Consider the following 18369-nt stretch of genomic DNA (forward strand, 5'->3'; position numbering starts at 1 on the left):
GCAAAACTAGAGGAGGTTCAACTCATTTAATTATTTAAATTCATACTCCCAGAAAGAACCAATATACTTCATGCTCTCAAATTAATAATAACATATGAAGCACGTCTCATATGGCATCAACACAAAGTTAGAACTTTGAAAGGATACTCTAGAATCTAAATGTTTTAAAATTAGCCGGACTAAGACAGTATATGGAATGCAAGTTTAGTAATAATAAGAGTAGAGACAATGAAGTAGTTAAGATTGATGGCGAAGAAATACAAAAAAGAGCACACTTCCGATATCTTGGGTCAATAATCCATGAAAATAGAGAGATTGAGGAAGATGTCGCATATAGAATTAGAGTTGGATGAGTGAAATGGAGATATGCAACTGGAGCTTATGTGATCGCCGCATATCAATGAAGTTAATTTCAAGTTCTATAGGACAGCTTTAAGACCAGTTTTACTTTATGGGGCTAAATGTTAGGTGATCAAAAATAACATGCCCATAGAATATGTGTAGCTGAGATAAGGATGTTGAGATGGGAGAGTGGCAAGACAAAAAGGGATAGAATTCGAAATGAATACATACAGGAGAATTTAGGTGTGGCACCAATAAGCGATAAGATGAGAGAAAGTAAACTTCGGTGAACTACCCATGTGTGGCACAAACGCAGTACAACACCTATTAGGAGGTGCGAGTTCGTTCAAGTGGAAGGCCCAAAAAGGGTAAAAGGTAAGCCTAAAAGGACATGGTTGGAAACAATGAGAAAAAATATAGGGATTTATTGCCTCACTGAGGGTATAGCCTTTAATAAAGCATAATGGTGGATCAGGATTTGTGTAGCAGACCCCAATTAGTTAGGAAAAAGCTTTGACAATGATGATGATATGAGAGTTACTTGTCGCATATCAAATAATCGATATATGTAAAAACAACTAAGGAACTCAACAAGACACCAAATAGATATTAACATTCACAGGAAAAGGAATGCAAGAAATAACTATCATGGAATTCTTGCTCGAATGTACCAATTTATTGAAAACCAATGCAAAAATTTAAATTTAACAGGTTTTTATAGGGTGAAATCGTCCAGGGTTTCATACACAAAAATTCAGCAACCTTCTGCTAATCATTGCTAAATAAGGAAAAATTCAATGAAAGCCTTATTTATGAGGAGCGATCTATTTAATTAAGATGGTTATTTTCCCATTAAATAACGTGAGGGAATGCATATTAGCCCAAAATGGATGAAGTCCCATGAACACCATGAATATGATAAAAATTTCTCATATACTTCAGCGAAAGATTACTTTCTCATAAACAATGTCACAATAACTACAATAACACAACCCAAACTCCAAGATCAACACCTTTCCTTAACAAATGAGACCTTTGTTTTCAAGGAAGCTAAAAAGCAGGCATTTACAGATTGTGAAACTAAAAATTATATGCACATGATTATTAGGACATAAGGAAAATAGAAAAAATGGCAGAAAGAAAATGGACACATGAATTCATACCGCCTTTTTCTGAGAAGATCTGTGGAGATGCCACGACCAAACAATCAGGAATAATAAGAGGGAAGAAGCAATCGAGGCCCATAAGACAACCAACCATCGAGGCATCGGGTTGAGATAGAGTCCTGCAAAATTTGAGTTTGTGAGAATCCAGAAAAATCCCATGAAAAAGTCGAGCTTCTACCCTCCTAAGATAAAAGGAACAATTACTGAGAGATCTCTGTGTTACCCACCATGGCCAAACTTGATACAGATTAGAAGCTCCACTATACAAATCGCAAGTGAGAGCCAACAAAAAGCTCCAACCTTTTTAACTGGTTTCCTGAAAGCAGACAGAATTGGAGAACAATAAGATCAGTCAGCAATTATGCAGTCCAAAGTAAATATTATTAATGTGTTTGTGCACATGTTAAGTATATGGGACATACCAAGATGTTGCAACAGGCACATACCAGATAGTAAGAATAGGGGACTCCTAGAAAATGACTACTGTGATGGGTGATATATATTTAAAGCCCAGAGTAGACGGGAAGGAATTGAGAGAAACATGGTCAAAGTTCAAATTCTAATCTACCACTAATGTCTTGTGCATATCACTTTTGATAAAAAATGAAAATTACATAGTTCTGGTTTTATAGGATTAATATCAACACAAACTATCACCCAGCCAAAATCCTCATTCAAATAAATATTTTAGTGCCAGTTTGGATGTACCCAAAATTGCAATATTTTTTTATTGTAATCCAAAAATCTTGTGAAACAGATTTGAACCGTTTGGACAACTTCAAGATTTTGTTAGAGTTTTAGATTGAAACAAAAAAAACTGCATTGTCAACACAAAAGTTACCGTAAAAAAAAAAATTCAAATCAAACTTGAATTTTTTTTTATGAAAGTGCGGCTCTTTCACCTCCGTGCAAACCTCAACCCGTGACCCAACAACTCAATGAAACCTCCGAAACCCCAAATCTACTCTCTCTCTGAATAAAAAGATAATTTTCATTTTTCTCTCTTAAAAAACCACAATAATGCTAGTTATAACCAAAGGTCCTCACTATGAATTTGAGAAAATAGGAGAGAAAATCCATTGCAGTGAAACCCAAAGCAAGCTTCTTGGTTACTATAAGAAGAGTAAGCATAAGAATCACTGACAGAACCACTTGTGAAAAGTGACTTTTGTTACCTCCATTGTCCAGTTTCTGAATTGGAGCTCTGACACAATAGAAGGTGAATCAGATCTGCTTTCTAAGGAAGCCAATGGATACGATTCATTTATAGTTGTGGAATGAGGATCAGGTTGCTATATTGTTAAAGAAGTTCCATTAAGGCGAAGTTTGGTGATTTGCAAAGAATCAGTGAGATTTCTAGGTGTTGAAGGAGGCATATTTGTTTTTTTGACCAACAAAGCAGAGAAATTTGAAGCTTCTAGGGTCAGAGAAGTATTTGATCCACTCCTGGCTAAAGCTAATGGTTCTGGTTCTTTATCCGGCAAAATACTTAAAGATGACGGCTTTGGTTCTGTAACACTTAATGTAGATGGATCTAGTTCAGATCTGGCAATTTTTACAGAGGAATTTAGTGAATTTACAGTAAAAGTTGAGATTTTTTGTTCTTTCGAAGTCAAAGATGATGGATTACCTATGGATCGAACGATGCTTTTAGTATGTTCAGTCCATCCAAACAGTCCAGCATAATAATAAAAAAAAGATGGCAAGGTTTCTTAATTAAGGATGAAAAAACTTACAGTTTTTTTCAATGTGAAGGTTTTTTTACTTGACATCCAAACTGGCCCTTAGTTTTGGTTAAATAATGCAAAGGGTGCAGTTTGTATAGAGCCGAGGCTCTAAACAATCAAATTAAAGCGCACCTTCAAATAGTGTTGAGAAATGTGGTTTCAATACTGGAAATCTTTGAAATAGCCTTAAAATATATTTTCATCTTTAGTTATAAAATTTGAAGCTTAAAAAATAGCGTAGATCAAGCAGATCTATGAATCTTGAAAATCTTGAATTTTGACAGTCAAAAAATGCGTTACAAGATGCATTATTTCTAATACTTGAAATCCATTTTTTTCTCATGCCCATGCATCTTGATGGTCAGATGATCAATTTGAGTATATTTGGGCATCAAAATAACCTCTTTTAGTAAAATTTTGTGGTGGGCTCTAATTTCATTGTTTAGAGCCTCGGCTCTATATAAACATTTTCCTAATGTAAAATGCTGCGGTCAAGTAATTTTCACTTGACTTGAGATTGGCGTATTTCAGGTCCAAACAATTACAAGCATTTCGAGAGAGTATTTCCCGCCAGGGGTATTCTATCCAATCTTTTGCCCCTCCATTCACACAGACACATCTCCTCATTTCAAGTTGGGAAGGAGTTTCCACTTACTCATTCTCTGATTGCAAATTTCTCAATTCCGAGTAGACTCGCTGACCTTTGTCAATCATTTTGTCTTCCATCAATAAGAGAAGAATCAAAGACAAAGGCACAATTGGTCAAAGCCATGTTGGAAAAACCGGGTGATCTAACCGGTAACCGCCCGATTAGATCGGAACCGGCCACTGGCCGGTTCTAGTTTCGGGCGGTTTTGGTGATCGGCCGGTATTTTAAAAAAAAAATCAAATAAATGTATATAAAATCTCAAAAATAAGGAATTTGGTTTGTAATACATTTTTTAATATTCTTTATATTATGGTAAAGATTAGAAATTGTTTTGGTCATTAATATTCACTTTTATATTTCCCATCTTTTTCAAACAATTTTACAAATACCCCTAGGCACAAATCAAGTCTTTAAAATCCATTTTTTTCATTAAGTTTCGACTTTATTTGAATGTGTTTTGTTTTAATCATTCTTTATATGATTTTCATATTTTAGTAGATTTTTTTTGTATCTTTTTTATTTTTTTCAACAATTTTTTTACTGCCCAGGACTTGCCCAATTAGAATGGTTGAATCGGCCGGTTTACTGGTTAGGCTGGTTATGCAAGCACTATCATCATGATTTGAGGTGATCTTTTCAGCATGCTGAGATCAATGTATGTGACAAATATATGGTATACAAAGCTTGAGAGAGAGAGAGAGAGAAAGACCTGTCCTGCAAGTATGAATTGTATTCACGAATGGTAGGCAAAGCAATCAGCCACCAAAGGATCAATCTATACACGATAACAGGGTTGCGAGGAGGAATCCAAAGGCAGTACTTGAGAAAGAACGTGTTCAGCTCTACAGTAAGGAACACGATACAAAGGCTAAGGACTTGGATGAATCTCCAAGGACCAAGCAATGGGTGCCACTCATCCTTATCCCACTGTGCAGGGGTGAATTGGCCAAGTGTGCGTTTCACCTTATTATTGATAAAAAAACAGTCAGTAAGCAAGATATTTTTCAGGTTGAAATTCAAGTACTTTGTTTCAATTCACACTGCTCAATCCAAATTATTCTTCATCATTAGTTTATAAATAGACATACATAAATCTACATACTGGCACACACACGTACATACACACACAATAAAATTGTAATCAATGAATCAATTTGATGTAATAAATCATGTCAATCATCAACTAATAGCTGTAATGGACAATGGCAGTTTTCAAATTCAGAAAATATAATACAATCTCTATGCAAAAAAATTATATATCAAAAAATGAAAAGCAAACAGTGAATATGCCAAGGAACCAAACCCATACATTGATCAAATCTCTAAAATGTATCAGGCTCAATGGGTGTGTAATGTGTACAGTATTAACAAATGAGAATGTCTGGTCAATGTTTCTGCAAGTAGATTACTGTAAGGGGATTCCACCTATAGACTCCACCCTCACCGGCAAACTGTAGCACTAATGAGGTTCAAGGATGCCCAATGTTCTAGAGCATTGCATGGGAGACAGGATTAGCTATAGCCCATCTATGCCACAAAAAGTAACAAACCAAAGGAGTGCCCTAGATCTCTTTTTTTTTCTCTCTTTTCTTTTCTTTTGTTTCTTTACCAAGGTTAACTTTTGCATCAAGTAGTAAACTGCTGACATTGGGTCAGGAGCACCAACGATCATTGACCTCTGTTTCATTAGTTCAAGCTCCCAAATAATCCAGGCAGTTGCATTTGCCTATCCTACAGTCAGCCTTGATAATATCTCTCTCGATAGGCCTCCACTATCCTCTAGGGTCAAAAATATAGAAACAACAAGAGTGGATTGATAATCAATGAAATTTTTTATCAAATAAGCAATGGTTCACCAATATGACAAAGCAAATAATCATACAATTTAGTTAACACCAATCATCAGTGTTCACACTAATGATCATAACCACCTTCCAATGTCAACTTTCAGGGGTGCCTCAAGAAACAGCATATATAGCTCAAGCTATATTAGGACTAGTAATATGAGATACTGCTAGTTATTGACAATGCTCTTATCTAGGTAGGATCAGTATCTAAAAACAAGAAACTTGGCCCGGACAAGGATAGGGGCCCAAGTTTGAGTATGCAAGTTAAACTTGAATGAATTTCAACAAAACTCAGTTGAGTATATAAAAAAAAACAAAAGAAGGGGATGGAAAAGGTGAGATTCAGGTCAGTCCCTAGTTACTGGCTCAAGACCCGGTGAGTTATAAAAAACTGGGTAGTATAAGCAATGCTAGCCCTCATCTTTTAACACTTTTCTATTCTCCAAAGGTACACACATAGTTTGCATTCCAAAATTCTTTCATATCAGGCATCTTGCTAGCCAACTCAGGCTGCGGAAGGTACATCCTTTTTATCATTTACAATGCTCTCTTTTAAACAGCCAATGGCTTCAGATCACTTTTCAGTGTCTTTGTTAAAAATTCTGGTGACCAACCAGATCTCACCCTCATTTGCAATAAGATCACTGCAGAGGAAAAAAAATGATGACACTCGTGAATCACAAAATATGATAACGAGAATCAACAGTTGAACCCTAGATCAAAATTAGTATCAGACCTTTCAAGACTAGGTTCCAGGTTGGCATTTAGACAATACCTAAAGGTAAAAAGAAGTCATCGACAAGATATCCCCAAATTCTCCAAATGATTGCCGCTATAGCTCCTCCCTTTGAAGAAGATTTATTGGTTTATACACCATTTGAAATGGAAAACCTATTCTTTAAAAGTACATAAAGTAAGCAAATAATGATATAAGCTCCCTAAATGCCAACATATCAATGATTTAAAGTAATACCAGTAGGCAAGGGATCCTAGACTTCAAATGCAGTGACTCTAAAAAGCTATCAGCCACCACAATTGAGTTCAATGTTCGATTCGAGGATCACATCATACGAGATTTGATAGGACAACGATCACTTCGAGGTCGAGATGATCAATTGGAAGGTTTTCCAACTGCAATACATAGTATATCGGCCACCAGAATTGAATATTGTCCTATCAAATCTTATATGATGTGATCAATATAATGTGCAAATGAACCTGAAAAGCACATACCTTCTCTTAATGTCCACAGCGACCAAAAACGTTTACACTAGGATCAGGTCTCAACAAGAAGAGAACAGCATCCTAGTAACGTCAGCATCAATACTCAACGCATTTCCCAAATAATGCTCCAATGGGAATCATATGTTTCAATAAGTATATATTAATAGAAGTTTTGTTGCCTGGAAGTAGTCCAACCAAAGCTTCACGGAAAGGTCACTTAGAAGTATTTATATGGTGCCCACCTTATCCTATACAAGTAGGTGCACCTCTAAATTTTATTGGAAGATGTTCCAACGTCAAAATCTTATGATGGCCTCAAAATCCATGTTCATCCCTAGTTATGAAATTTAAAATTCAAAAACCGGTACAAAATCAAGCATATCTATAAATACTTGGAGATTTTGAAAACAGACGTTCTAGATAACTTGTTACAAGATGCACTATTTTTAGGACTTGAAATTCTTTTTTTTCTTTATATACATGAATCTCGAGGTTAAAATGATCAATTGGAAGATTTTCCAACTTCAAAACATTCTTTTTTATAGGATTTTTGAGGTTCACGTTACTTCTATAGTATAAGGTTGCACCCTTAAAAAACTTTCTTCTATCTATAATAGGCTCCCCTTATTGTATGCCAAGGCTTTCACATTGCACTCATGCACAAGAAATATTGAATGATTCCCTCAAATTGGAGATATTGATGGGCTCTGTAGGCCTCTTCCAATGGTCCGCCAACACTCTAAGCGCCCATTTGGGTGCACATTTTTAGCAATAAGACTTTTACACCCATTTAAGATTCACAGACCAGCTTGGTCAGATTCTATCTAGGGCGGAGATTATTTTTGGGTGTGGTTTGCATAAGGTTGCAACCTTGAACAATCAAGTTAAACAATCAAATTAAGGTGCACCCCCAAACTTTGTCATGAGATGCAAATTTTGCGTCAAAAATTCTAAAGATTGTGCGAGAATCTATTTTTATCTCTGATTACAAAATTTTGAACTCCAAAAATGTTCAAACGCATGAAAATCTTGAAAATGAACGGTCCACGTAATGTGTTGCAAGATATACTTTTTTAGGACTTGAAATATCTTTTTTTCTTCATATTTATACATCAAGATGTCAAGATGATCAATTAGATGTTTTTCCAAAATCAAAACAACCTTTTTTGCGAAGAATTTAGATGTGCACCTTAATACTACATTTTAAGGTGTCAACCTTATATCAACTTTTTCCTACTTTTTATAGTCTGTTTTTTCCCAAAACCCTGCCGAAACTCTGATATGACTACATGACTGAACCCAGTTTTCCTTTGCCCCACAAAAAGGTGGACTTCTTTGTTATGACTATGATCACTTTATAGATTCACAGGATTGCCCATAAAAAGTGCCATATTATTCTTTAATAAGATTTTTCTTTCTTTCTTTTTTTTTTTTGAAATTGTAAACTTTGTATTAAGAGAAGACATATATGGTTTACAAAAAAAGGCCACCTTAAAGGCGGGGGCTATTTAAAAGATTATTAAGGTGTCCATTGCCCAAACAGCACCTAAATGATTAGCACAAAGACAAGGATAACGTCTGGCCTTAAGCAGAACCTGGCCAGCCAATCCTTCACTAAATTTAGAATATCAAGCCAATGAAGTTGAAGGTTTCTGTGTTTCTGACCTTGAATCTCCCTCTTGCCCCATGGCCTTGGGGGCCACAAGAACCTGGGTGGAAATTCCTATGGGTGCTCACCACCCGTCTCAGCCAGATGTCATTACAATACAACTTCCCAACACCAATCAAATCAGCACTAACATTCATATTGATATTAACTTATGTATGAAACGGTACACAAGTGATGAGAATGACGCTCAGAACTCCCTCTCATATAGGACACCAAAGAGATTAGGTTTTTTCAGAAAGTCATATCAATCTAAAGAAAGGATCTAATGAAAATATCCGCTAGTAGCATTTTTTCTTTTTTCTTCTTTTTTTTTTTTTCGAGTATGAGTCTAATGTCATCCAACATTCTCACCAATTGTGCACAAGATCATGAAAATAACACCACCTCAGTTTCAAATTTGGAACATTCTCATACACGTAACATCAAATAACATAATTGGTTGTTAGAACCTACTTTACTCATAATATTCGGCTGCCGACTTATCCCCACCCATTCATATGTTCTACCATCGAAGTATCGGACTGTGTGCATTCCAGCCCATATACCTACATCAAAGGGAAACCATGTGATTCCAAATGTTAATTGAAATCCCTAAACAATTCTCAAGTTCAGAAGCAGTATTAGCAAGAAACAAATGTTTTCGGATTGCAGGATGAACCAGAAGACATTGTGCAATCATAAGTTTCTCAATCAACTTTTAAAATATTATCTGGAAATAAGAATTTGCGATTTCTTTATGCACAAAGGACTTAGTATTGAGTTCCCGTACTTGTGGTATTATTACAAAGGTGGTGAAACATAAAAGGCATCTTATGGACTACACATGCAATTTCAAAATTACCTTAAAGAAAAAGCATAGTAGCAAAGTTCTAAATGACTATCATATACAAAACAGATGATGGGATTCACAACTTTTGCCATGTTTAAACACAGAACCAGGGTTACCGGGCCCTTCCATTTAAGGTACACTCCCACTCCCAAAACACGGTTCCATGGTATGGGAGAGGAAATGTGCTTCCATTCTATATAACATGTTCCTTTCCTTCATGGGTACTCCTTCCCCTGACGTCATTCAGAAAGATACCCTTCCCCTCAATGGCAGTCCCCATTATAGGACCCACAAAATGCATACAAGGCAATTTATAGGTTCATAGAAGGACAAACATTCTCATTACAGACCAAATCCAAATGGGATATCAAGCTTTGAAATAACTGCTGGCACTTTTGATGGACGTGATTCTTTGCTGAGGCCTAGTCCATTAGTAAGTTCAATTGAAGAAGGAAAGCTCAAACATCACTAAGTTCTTGAAAGGCCCATATGGGTCGTTTGGGACCCTAGGATATGCAAAATCCTTCTTTTGCATATCCAGGTTTTGATGGCCTAAGGTCGTTTGGCTGTATTTTGTAAGCGCATATCCAGGAATCCACATCCTCAAAACCCCTCATTCCAACATTTGCTCATTCCAAAAAACAAAAGTTGGAATGAGCAAATCCAAGCTTTTTGCATTGGGGCACGTGCCCCTTCCCCTTTTTTGTTCTCTCATAATAATAATAATAATAATAATAATAATATTATTATTATTATTATTATTATTATTATTATTATTATTATTATTATTATTATTATTATTATTATTACTACTACTATTAGTATTATTATAAATAATATTCTTATTGTTGTTGTTGTTGTTATTATTATTATTATTATTATTATTTATGAGTTAATCATCAACATAATCAATATTAGTATTATTATATTATAATATATTGCACCATAATAGTGACATTATTATTATATTTTTTTACAATATTATATTACCATCTTAATATAGTAATATCGTATTATAATTTCTTAAATTTATTATCATTCTACTATTATTATAAAATTATTATTATTTAATTATTATTATAATAATTTACTCTAATATATTATAATCATATTTACGATAATATTATTTCTAAAGAAAATATTTACTATAATATTATTATAATATTTATTTATTAATATATTATCATTATATTATAACAATTTTTTATATTGCACCATAATAGTGACATATATTATTATTATATTTGTTTTACAATATTATATTACCATCTTAATATAGTAATATTGTATTATAATTTCTTATATAATTTATTATCATTCTACTCTTATTATAAAATTATTATTATAATTTAAATTATTATTATAATAAGTTACTCTAATATATTATAACAATATTTACTATAATATTATTTCTCAAAAAAATATTTACTATAATATTTATTTATTATGATCTTTATTAATTTATTATAATATTTATTAATTTTTTAATATTATATTAATATAATAAATATATTGTTATATATTATTATATTTTTTATATTATTATTTAATTATTTATCTGTATTATTATTATTATTATTATTATTATTATTATTATTATTATTATTATTATTATATGCTTTTATTTATCATATTATGAGTGTCAAAATAAGATCTGAACTATCTAATTTCTTTATCATACTATGGATGTCTTATTTTAAGAAATCATTTTTATTGGACATATACTACTATAGAATCATCAACTTATAAAATGAACGACTAAACTGGTTTAACAGCAAATTTCTACCGCATGGTTTTCAACTTAGTAGAGCCAAACAGGGGATTTGTTATATATTGGGTTTTTCCAGAAGCTAACCAAACAACACCGTTCCTAAAACCAGGTTTTAATGCTACAATTTGCATGCCCAAGTTCCAGAACTTGTATATCCAGGGACCCAAATGACCCATTACAGTTTCCCAATAGATAATGTTCAGGAAGCTCTATAATCTGAACGTTTCTGTTTGAGATTTATATACTTTTTAATTTAATAAAATATAAATCAACAATAATGCAAAAACTACAAAATTACGAAGATAAACCATATAATTAATAATATTATTGACTTTGACAAAATTCTAATATCTTTAATGCCAAGATGCACAGATCCCAATATAGAGACAGGCAGTCAATGCAGGAATAAGATTTGGAAGATCCCAAAATCAAAGATAGGTATACAGCTATGAAGATCCTGTTAGACAATTTGACACATAAATTATAGCAACGAATTTAGCCTACTCAAGAATTTAAACAGGTGAGTTAAAATAATCTTATTCATGATATTTCTTTTGGATCCTTTTCAGAAAGATAAATTCGATGAGACAATTTAGACAGCTATGCATGGAAGAGGGTTTTCATCATAAAACCAAATATTATATTTAATTTGCATTATTTAGAGGTCCCAGAAAGAAGAAGGGATAGAGGACCTGAGGTTATGAGAGTATATGGAAACTATGGATTTTTTAGAGAGAGACCCATCATATTGGTTGCAAAAGAAGCAATCCCAGGTGTTGTTATAATAGCTATCCTGCATGATCTTATTGATAAATTTTTCTATGATGGATAACTTTTAACTAGATTTTTTTTATTATTATTTAATGAAGTTCACTATCAAAAAAGAAAAGAAAAGAAAAACAAGATGAGTGGCCATGGAAGACAGTTACATGGACACACCACTTTGAGGTTTTTGATTGCGCTTCTTAGGTCAAAATTTTTATTGGAGGCCTATATGTAGTGAATTATAACTTTTCCTCCCAATAATGTAATACTGTTTCCTATCTGGAAGAGGAAATTTTCAGCATATAGACGTATACAGGATAGTTTCTCAATTGTTTCACTATCTGAAACTAAAAAACCTAACCCAAAAACAATGGAGATCCTTTATGAACCTAGTGTATTCTGTTGCAAATCTCCTTTTCAACAACTCATAGGTTGGACAGCAACAAAAGAGATGGACGAAAGGCAACTTGGGCTAAGGTTTCTAGCTTAAGGCACTGGTCCCAAAGAATGGTGATTAGAGCTAATTCCTAGTTCTCGACATTTTCAGATGTTAACTTACTTGTGCGCTTGATGTGCAGAATGTTACTTAAATGGTTTTCTCCCACCTTTGGAATGAAGAACATTTCCTGAATTTGTTTCATGATTGTTCAAGAGACATACTATCATCTAAGATAGGTAAAATTCGAGAAGATAAGAATGTTTTGCTTAAAATAGGAATGCAGCCGGATAGTAGATAAGAAGGATATTTTATTCAAAAACGTTCCCAGGATATTCCACAAGAAGTCATAAAACATGCTTTTACAGAATCATGTGTCTGAGTTTCTTACATCGTAGCATCAGGATGTTACATTTAATGAGACTTAGTACAATTAAAAACCAAAAAAAACAAGATGCTAATGAACACAGCATTAGTACATGATCTCATCAAATGTTACAAAATAGTTGTACAGAATTGTACCGGTATTTAAACATATAACAGGTCTTCAGTTTCATATTTACAGAGAAATACACAATAGTTGCAAAAAATTACCCAAAACCTTGTTTGGGATATGAAACCATGAACTTTGGAAGGCAACTAACGAGAAAAGAATATAGAAGAACTGCAATTAGTAGGGAAACCCAACCATCTCAAAAGAATGTTCTCCACTGCCAAGGATTACAACACACAGCCAGTGGTTGAGCACAGGGATCATATTTTTTAAAAGAAAAAAGTAACAGAAAAAACATTATAAAGAGATTAGGAAGAACAGCCTTAGATGACTTACCAAACCAATTACAAATTAATATATCCAAGATAATGCTGTCCCACCAACACTCATTGAAGTTCGGTAGCATGTGCCTGAATGTAAGCTGTCGTAACATCACGTTAGCTTCATTGTGTGGTACATTATAAGCCATCAAATAATTATCACAAAAATAGATATGAAATGCAGCACTGACCTCCATAAATTCAAAGCCAACGGATAATACCCACAAAAGAGGCTGATTTCTTATCATGATAGCCTTTCCCCACCAACCAAAAATATGAGCTAGAACAAACTCATCAAACAAAGTCTCCTAGGAATACCAAACAATTCGGATGAGTAGCTAGCAAAGTAAATAATATGTTTCCTTTGCAATAAATACTAAAATGATAAAAACCAGTCGAATTCAGGTGAGATGGTGAATGAAGACATCATACATAAACATTATTAAACCTGCTTGTTGGGTTCTCGGGTGTATAGATACCGCAATCAGCACCATATGATCGTTCTGGAAGTTCTGAATTGAAACAACAAGAAGACTGTAAACATTTTAGAACTTCTATATAAGAAAACAAACTATACTTTTACATGATATGCATATCAATGAGGAAATTATATGGAAAAGTTAAACATAATACCAACACCCAGATCAGGATGGAGAAATTTCATAAATTGCCGAGCATCATCACGTTTCTGAAATTAAGACAGTACTCAATGTAAGACAGAATTATAAAAGGAAAAGTATACACAACAATGAAATTTAATTTAAGAAAAAAGAAGGCATATAAGAAATGAACTATAATACATGTCCAATAAGGGACAACACAGTAACCAAAAAATAATAATTAACTTAAGAAAAAAGAAGGCATATAAGAAATGAACTATAATACAAGTCCAATAAGGGACAACACAGTAACCGAAAAATAATAATTGAGTTCAAAAGCAGTATATAGAATACTACTACCAATCAAATGAGAAATGACAATTCCCAAAAGCAGGAATGCTTGGGAGCACAGTAGATTACAGTAGCAATCAAAAACTGAGAAACCAGAGGAAAATAGGGTGAAACGAAACATCCTAGACATGAAACAACTAAGTCAGAATTTCTCAAGAAGCTCATAATTATTCCCATGAAAAATTTCTCATTATTCTTGGGCGAGTTACAAATATAACCATGTATTCTTTTATCATTCTTGAGGAGGGTATTCCAGTGGTTTAGGCCCTTAGTAATTGCAAGTTGCGTAATCAGCACTTCAGGCTTTTCTTTCATTAGTTAAGAAGCTATACTGTCTGTCCTCTTAGTCTTTCTTATGTGGCATGAAAGAATGGAAGCCCAAAGAGTAGTCAATGGAAGAAACTAGATTTCTCAGGTTTTGTGTCATCTTTAGTAGCAACTCAGAATCAGCACAGTGAGGAATTTTATCCCTTGGCACGAATCCTCACCATTGATGGAAAACCAAAGAGAGGGAGCGAATAGGCTCCCCTTATCCTCCTCTACTCCTATGACACCATTAAATCAGCAAAAAGAAAATCAAAAACAGCAAAACATTCATTCCCGATTCTCCTATCTCTGTCCCTCATCACTTCGCACTCCAGTTCCCCCCCTGCCAACTCTCTCTCTCTCTCTCTCTCTCTCTCTCTCTCTCACACACACACACACACACACATGTCTGTGCCCATGCGCGCACACTCACCCACCCACCATTTAAAGAATAAATATCAATCAATAGCCACAGTCTCATTTTGTCTCCCCAACTAGAATATCAAGGAATATAGCGAAGTCAATATGATATTCATACACCATCATTTTGGCTGAGATTTACTTGAACTCGGGTAGGGTCTCAAAAGGGTCCGGAACCCAAGTTAACACCAAATTTAAAAAACAAAAGTTGGGTACCCTGTAACTTGGTCGAGTCTTGGGTTTGGGAACTGGATCCAGCACCCTACCGGGTCTAAGTTCTTGGGTGAGTCCGAGCCTGAGGCATCTGATTTATCAATCACTTGTTATTAGAGATTCTCATGTTTTTTCTCTTCATTTCTTTCCTTGCCACTGAAAAGGTGGTTTGTCTATTTTAATCCTCCTAAGTTTTATGACGTTCGCTCAAAGTATAGCACCTCATAATAGTAAACTTGCCCATCTCCATATCTAAACTGAATAACAAACAACATTTTGCTCTAGATAAATGGAATCAATTGTAACTTCACTGGTCCTAAGTTGTAAGGCTATTCCATAAAGGCAAGCATGAATCATGATTTCTATCTACTCTATTTCTTGAAGGCAAGTGTGTATCGTGATATGTGAATGGGACTATTTTCTATCGACTTCCCAGCCACAAGAGTTGTCCTGAATGTTCTCCAGAGAACTCTGGGTTGGTCAGTAACAACCAGCTGAACATGTCCAGGCTGTTGGTCCAGTTTTGCTTATCAAGGCTTCCAAAGAGATTTGGGATTATATGACCACTATTTACTTTCATGACTATCTTGCGGAGGAGTTTCATTTGGAACCATTCACAATCTGAAGCAATGGATCCACTCCATTATTACATCATCATCATCATCATCATTATCATTCGAGCCCTATTCCAACTATTTGGGGTCAGCGACACAAATTTTGTTCCACTATTCCGCTCCCTTAGCCAGACCATAAGTCACCATATATCTTCTCACTAATTCTATCCATGTCCTTATGGGCCTTTCCCCTTAACATTTCACTTGAACCAAATCACTCGTCCTAAGTGGTGCTTTGAAGAACCATCTTATGTCAAGCTCTCTTTGAAGAACCATCCTATGTCAACGTATTCCCTTTTGCACCTACCAATGTTTATAGAGTAGAAGCGGTCAAAACTTACAAGCAGTTACCTTGGAAGCACCAGTTTCTTTTTTGGCTTCTCGCTAGCTTGCATTGGTAGTTTGATGTGGAAAACCCCTTAATATGTCGAGTACCTCAGAAGTATCAGTTTCTCTTTTGGCTTCATGCTAGCTTTTGTTGGTTGTTTGATATGGAAAACACCTTAAATATGTCAATATTAAGCTTTTATTCAATATGTGCTGCATATTCAAGAGAAGAACACAAAGTTACATGAAACACTCTATAGCTAAGCCATTTGCTCTTGCTAGGCCATGCCACCTTTTACCTTAGCTTTACTAGACTCAGCAGAGGATAACTACTCAAAAAATTCTTGAAATGTAATAATAATATTTGAAATCAAAGTGTTGGGGTAGTAAGAGTATTACTTTAGGATCCTAGATGCCACAGAATCGCTGGATGTTGTACACATTAAGACCCGAGTTAACATATCAAGACACAAGCATATTGAAACAAAACAATCAAAGATGGAGATGAGATGCCATTCTCATTTTTCATCATCATTGAATTTTTCCGTCCAAATATATTTGGATACACACAAAGGCACATTTCTACAATGACATCTTATAACAAAGGGCACCTCATTCACGAGAGAGGAAAGGCAAAGCCATGGAGTGGCCTCCTTCCTGCAATTGACACCTATTGACAAGTCATGATTGTATATTTCGATACACGCAAGGACGTTCTTAAATTATCAATAGAAAGTCATGACAAATTTGTTCAAGACAAGTTATACACTTGGTCACAGCCAATTTTAGAATTCATGAATCTCACTAGTACAAATTATATAAATGGAACCTGAATTTCAATGGTAGAAAATAGATAAATACAAAACTAAACCTGAAAGAGCAAAAATGTCAAGGCCACAAGGTACACAACTGCCATTCCATGAACCAATCGCCAAATAGCGGGATGTGGCCGAATAAGTATCCTGCACAAGTAAACATACCAGTATCATATATGCAAAACAGAAGGTACCTCATCAACGACCAAATTTACATCAAAGACTAAGATAAATTGTAACAACTTGGAGAGGTCATTAACAAAAAATAACAAAGCACATTCTCCCATTAAAAAGTCAGGCAAATACTTATGCAAGTATTCAAACAGTTGACCCAGACATTGAGTACAACTTGCAGTTCACAAGAATATTACTTGGACAAGTGTATGTGAACCTTGTATGAAAAAATTCTAGTGAAGGTAGAAGGAATGATTCTGCTTCAGGTTGTAATTTCTCAATCAAAACCATCTAGCTTGGTGTAACGAATGTTGAAGACCCCAGCTAGAGGTCAATTGAATTTCGTGAGCATTGGATTGCCTGCTAGTTGTTTATTATTTGTTAAAATTTTCCGTGCCAAAAACAGAATGAAGAAGCCACAGGAGGAATTATAAATGAGAATGAAACTTCAAGTTAGATAAATTAATGTGTTCTGATAGCTATGTATCACCAAATATCACAATGTGGGCAATATAGTTAGAACATGTATTTAGTACTATCACTAGCCGACCCCAATGATTGGGATAAGACTTGAATGATGATGATTAGAAATATCACTAGGAAAGCCAACCTATAGTGGTGAACTCATCATTTTTTCTTCATTTAACCAGACAATACAATGCTGAAGCCTGGCCACCAGCATACTCCCTTCATGATGCATTCTACTTGCAAATTCCACAACTTTAAATATAATATTTAGTCGGAAGAGATATCTAACAACTAAAAGAAAACATATACATTTTTCCACTCCAGGAACAACATGGCTCAGGAAACCAATTAGAAGAAACAAGCCTCAATCAATGTGGTTCCTAATAGATTTCCACTGAACTTTGTAGCTGCCAGGTACTTAGTTATCCCCTTCCATAATTGGATAAAATGTTTGACGAGGTATGTGTGAAAGAAACTTGGCCTTCCTCCTCAGGTTGCCATCATGGACCAATGGTCAGCACCAACTATTCTTGTGATTCGTTCTGTAGTCCTTGGATCTTCCTTAATTCATTCCTATTTGATATCTCTTTTGTAAATTGCAGGACCACGACAAAAGGCATCCAGTTCATAAGAATAGGAAACAATAATTTAAAAAAATAAATAAATAAATAAATAAGTATGATGCATGATGTGCCCGCACCACAACTTTTGTGGCTATTGTTAACAACTCGACCTTAAAATTAGCGCCTCGCCACACCAATGGCAATCTTCCTTCGCATCATCACACCGTATATACTCACCAGGTTTTGAAAACATTTGTTGCGATCAGGGCAGGAGTAGGATC

The 18369-nt window shown here is 34.6% G+C and overlaps 1 protein-coding gene across 21 annotated transcripts in view; it reads right to left on the bottom strand.

The window, feature by feature from the left end:
* Window positions 1-18369, bottom strand: part of PSS1 (phosphatidyl serine synthase family protein) — an 87824-nt gene that overhangs the window by 59148 nt on the left and 10307 nt on the right. For 12 of the 21 annotated variants that reach the window (XM_088856535.1, XM_088856538.1, XM_088856532.1 and 9 more), the window contains 9 exons: window positions 16940-17030; window positions 13872-13926; window positions 13671-13750; window positions 13430-13546; window positions 13255-13339; window positions 9078-9169; window positions 4594-4847; window positions 1736-1824; window positions 1506-1627 (listed from right to left, as the gene is read on the bottom strand). In XM_088856535.1, the coding sequence (XP_088712661.1) occupies window positions 1506-1627; window positions 1736-1824; window positions 4594-4847; window positions 9078-9169; window positions 13255-13339; window positions 13430-13546; window positions 13671-13750; window positions 13872-13926; window positions 16940-17030 (985 nt within the window). Of the gene's footprint in view, window positions 1-1258; window positions 1628-1735; window positions 1825-4593; window positions 4848-9077; window positions 9170-13254; window positions 13340-13429; window positions 13547-13670; window positions 13773-13871; window positions 13927-16939; window positions 17031-18369 lie in introns of those variants that run through there. The other 9 variants (XM_088856546.1, XM_088856543.1, XM_088856547.1 and 6 more) reach the window with 7 other exon arrangements.

The sequence above is a fragment of the Amborella trichopoda genome, chromosome 13, assembly GCF_054954075.1.
Source record: "Amborella trichopoda isolate Santa Cruz 75 chromosome 13, AtrichopodaSantaCruz75HAP2 v2.0, whole genome shotgun sequence".
In the NCBI taxonomy this organism is placed as follows: domain Eukaryota; kingdom Viridiplantae; phylum Streptophyta; class Magnoliopsida; order Amborellales; family Amborellaceae; genus Amborella; species Amborella trichopoda.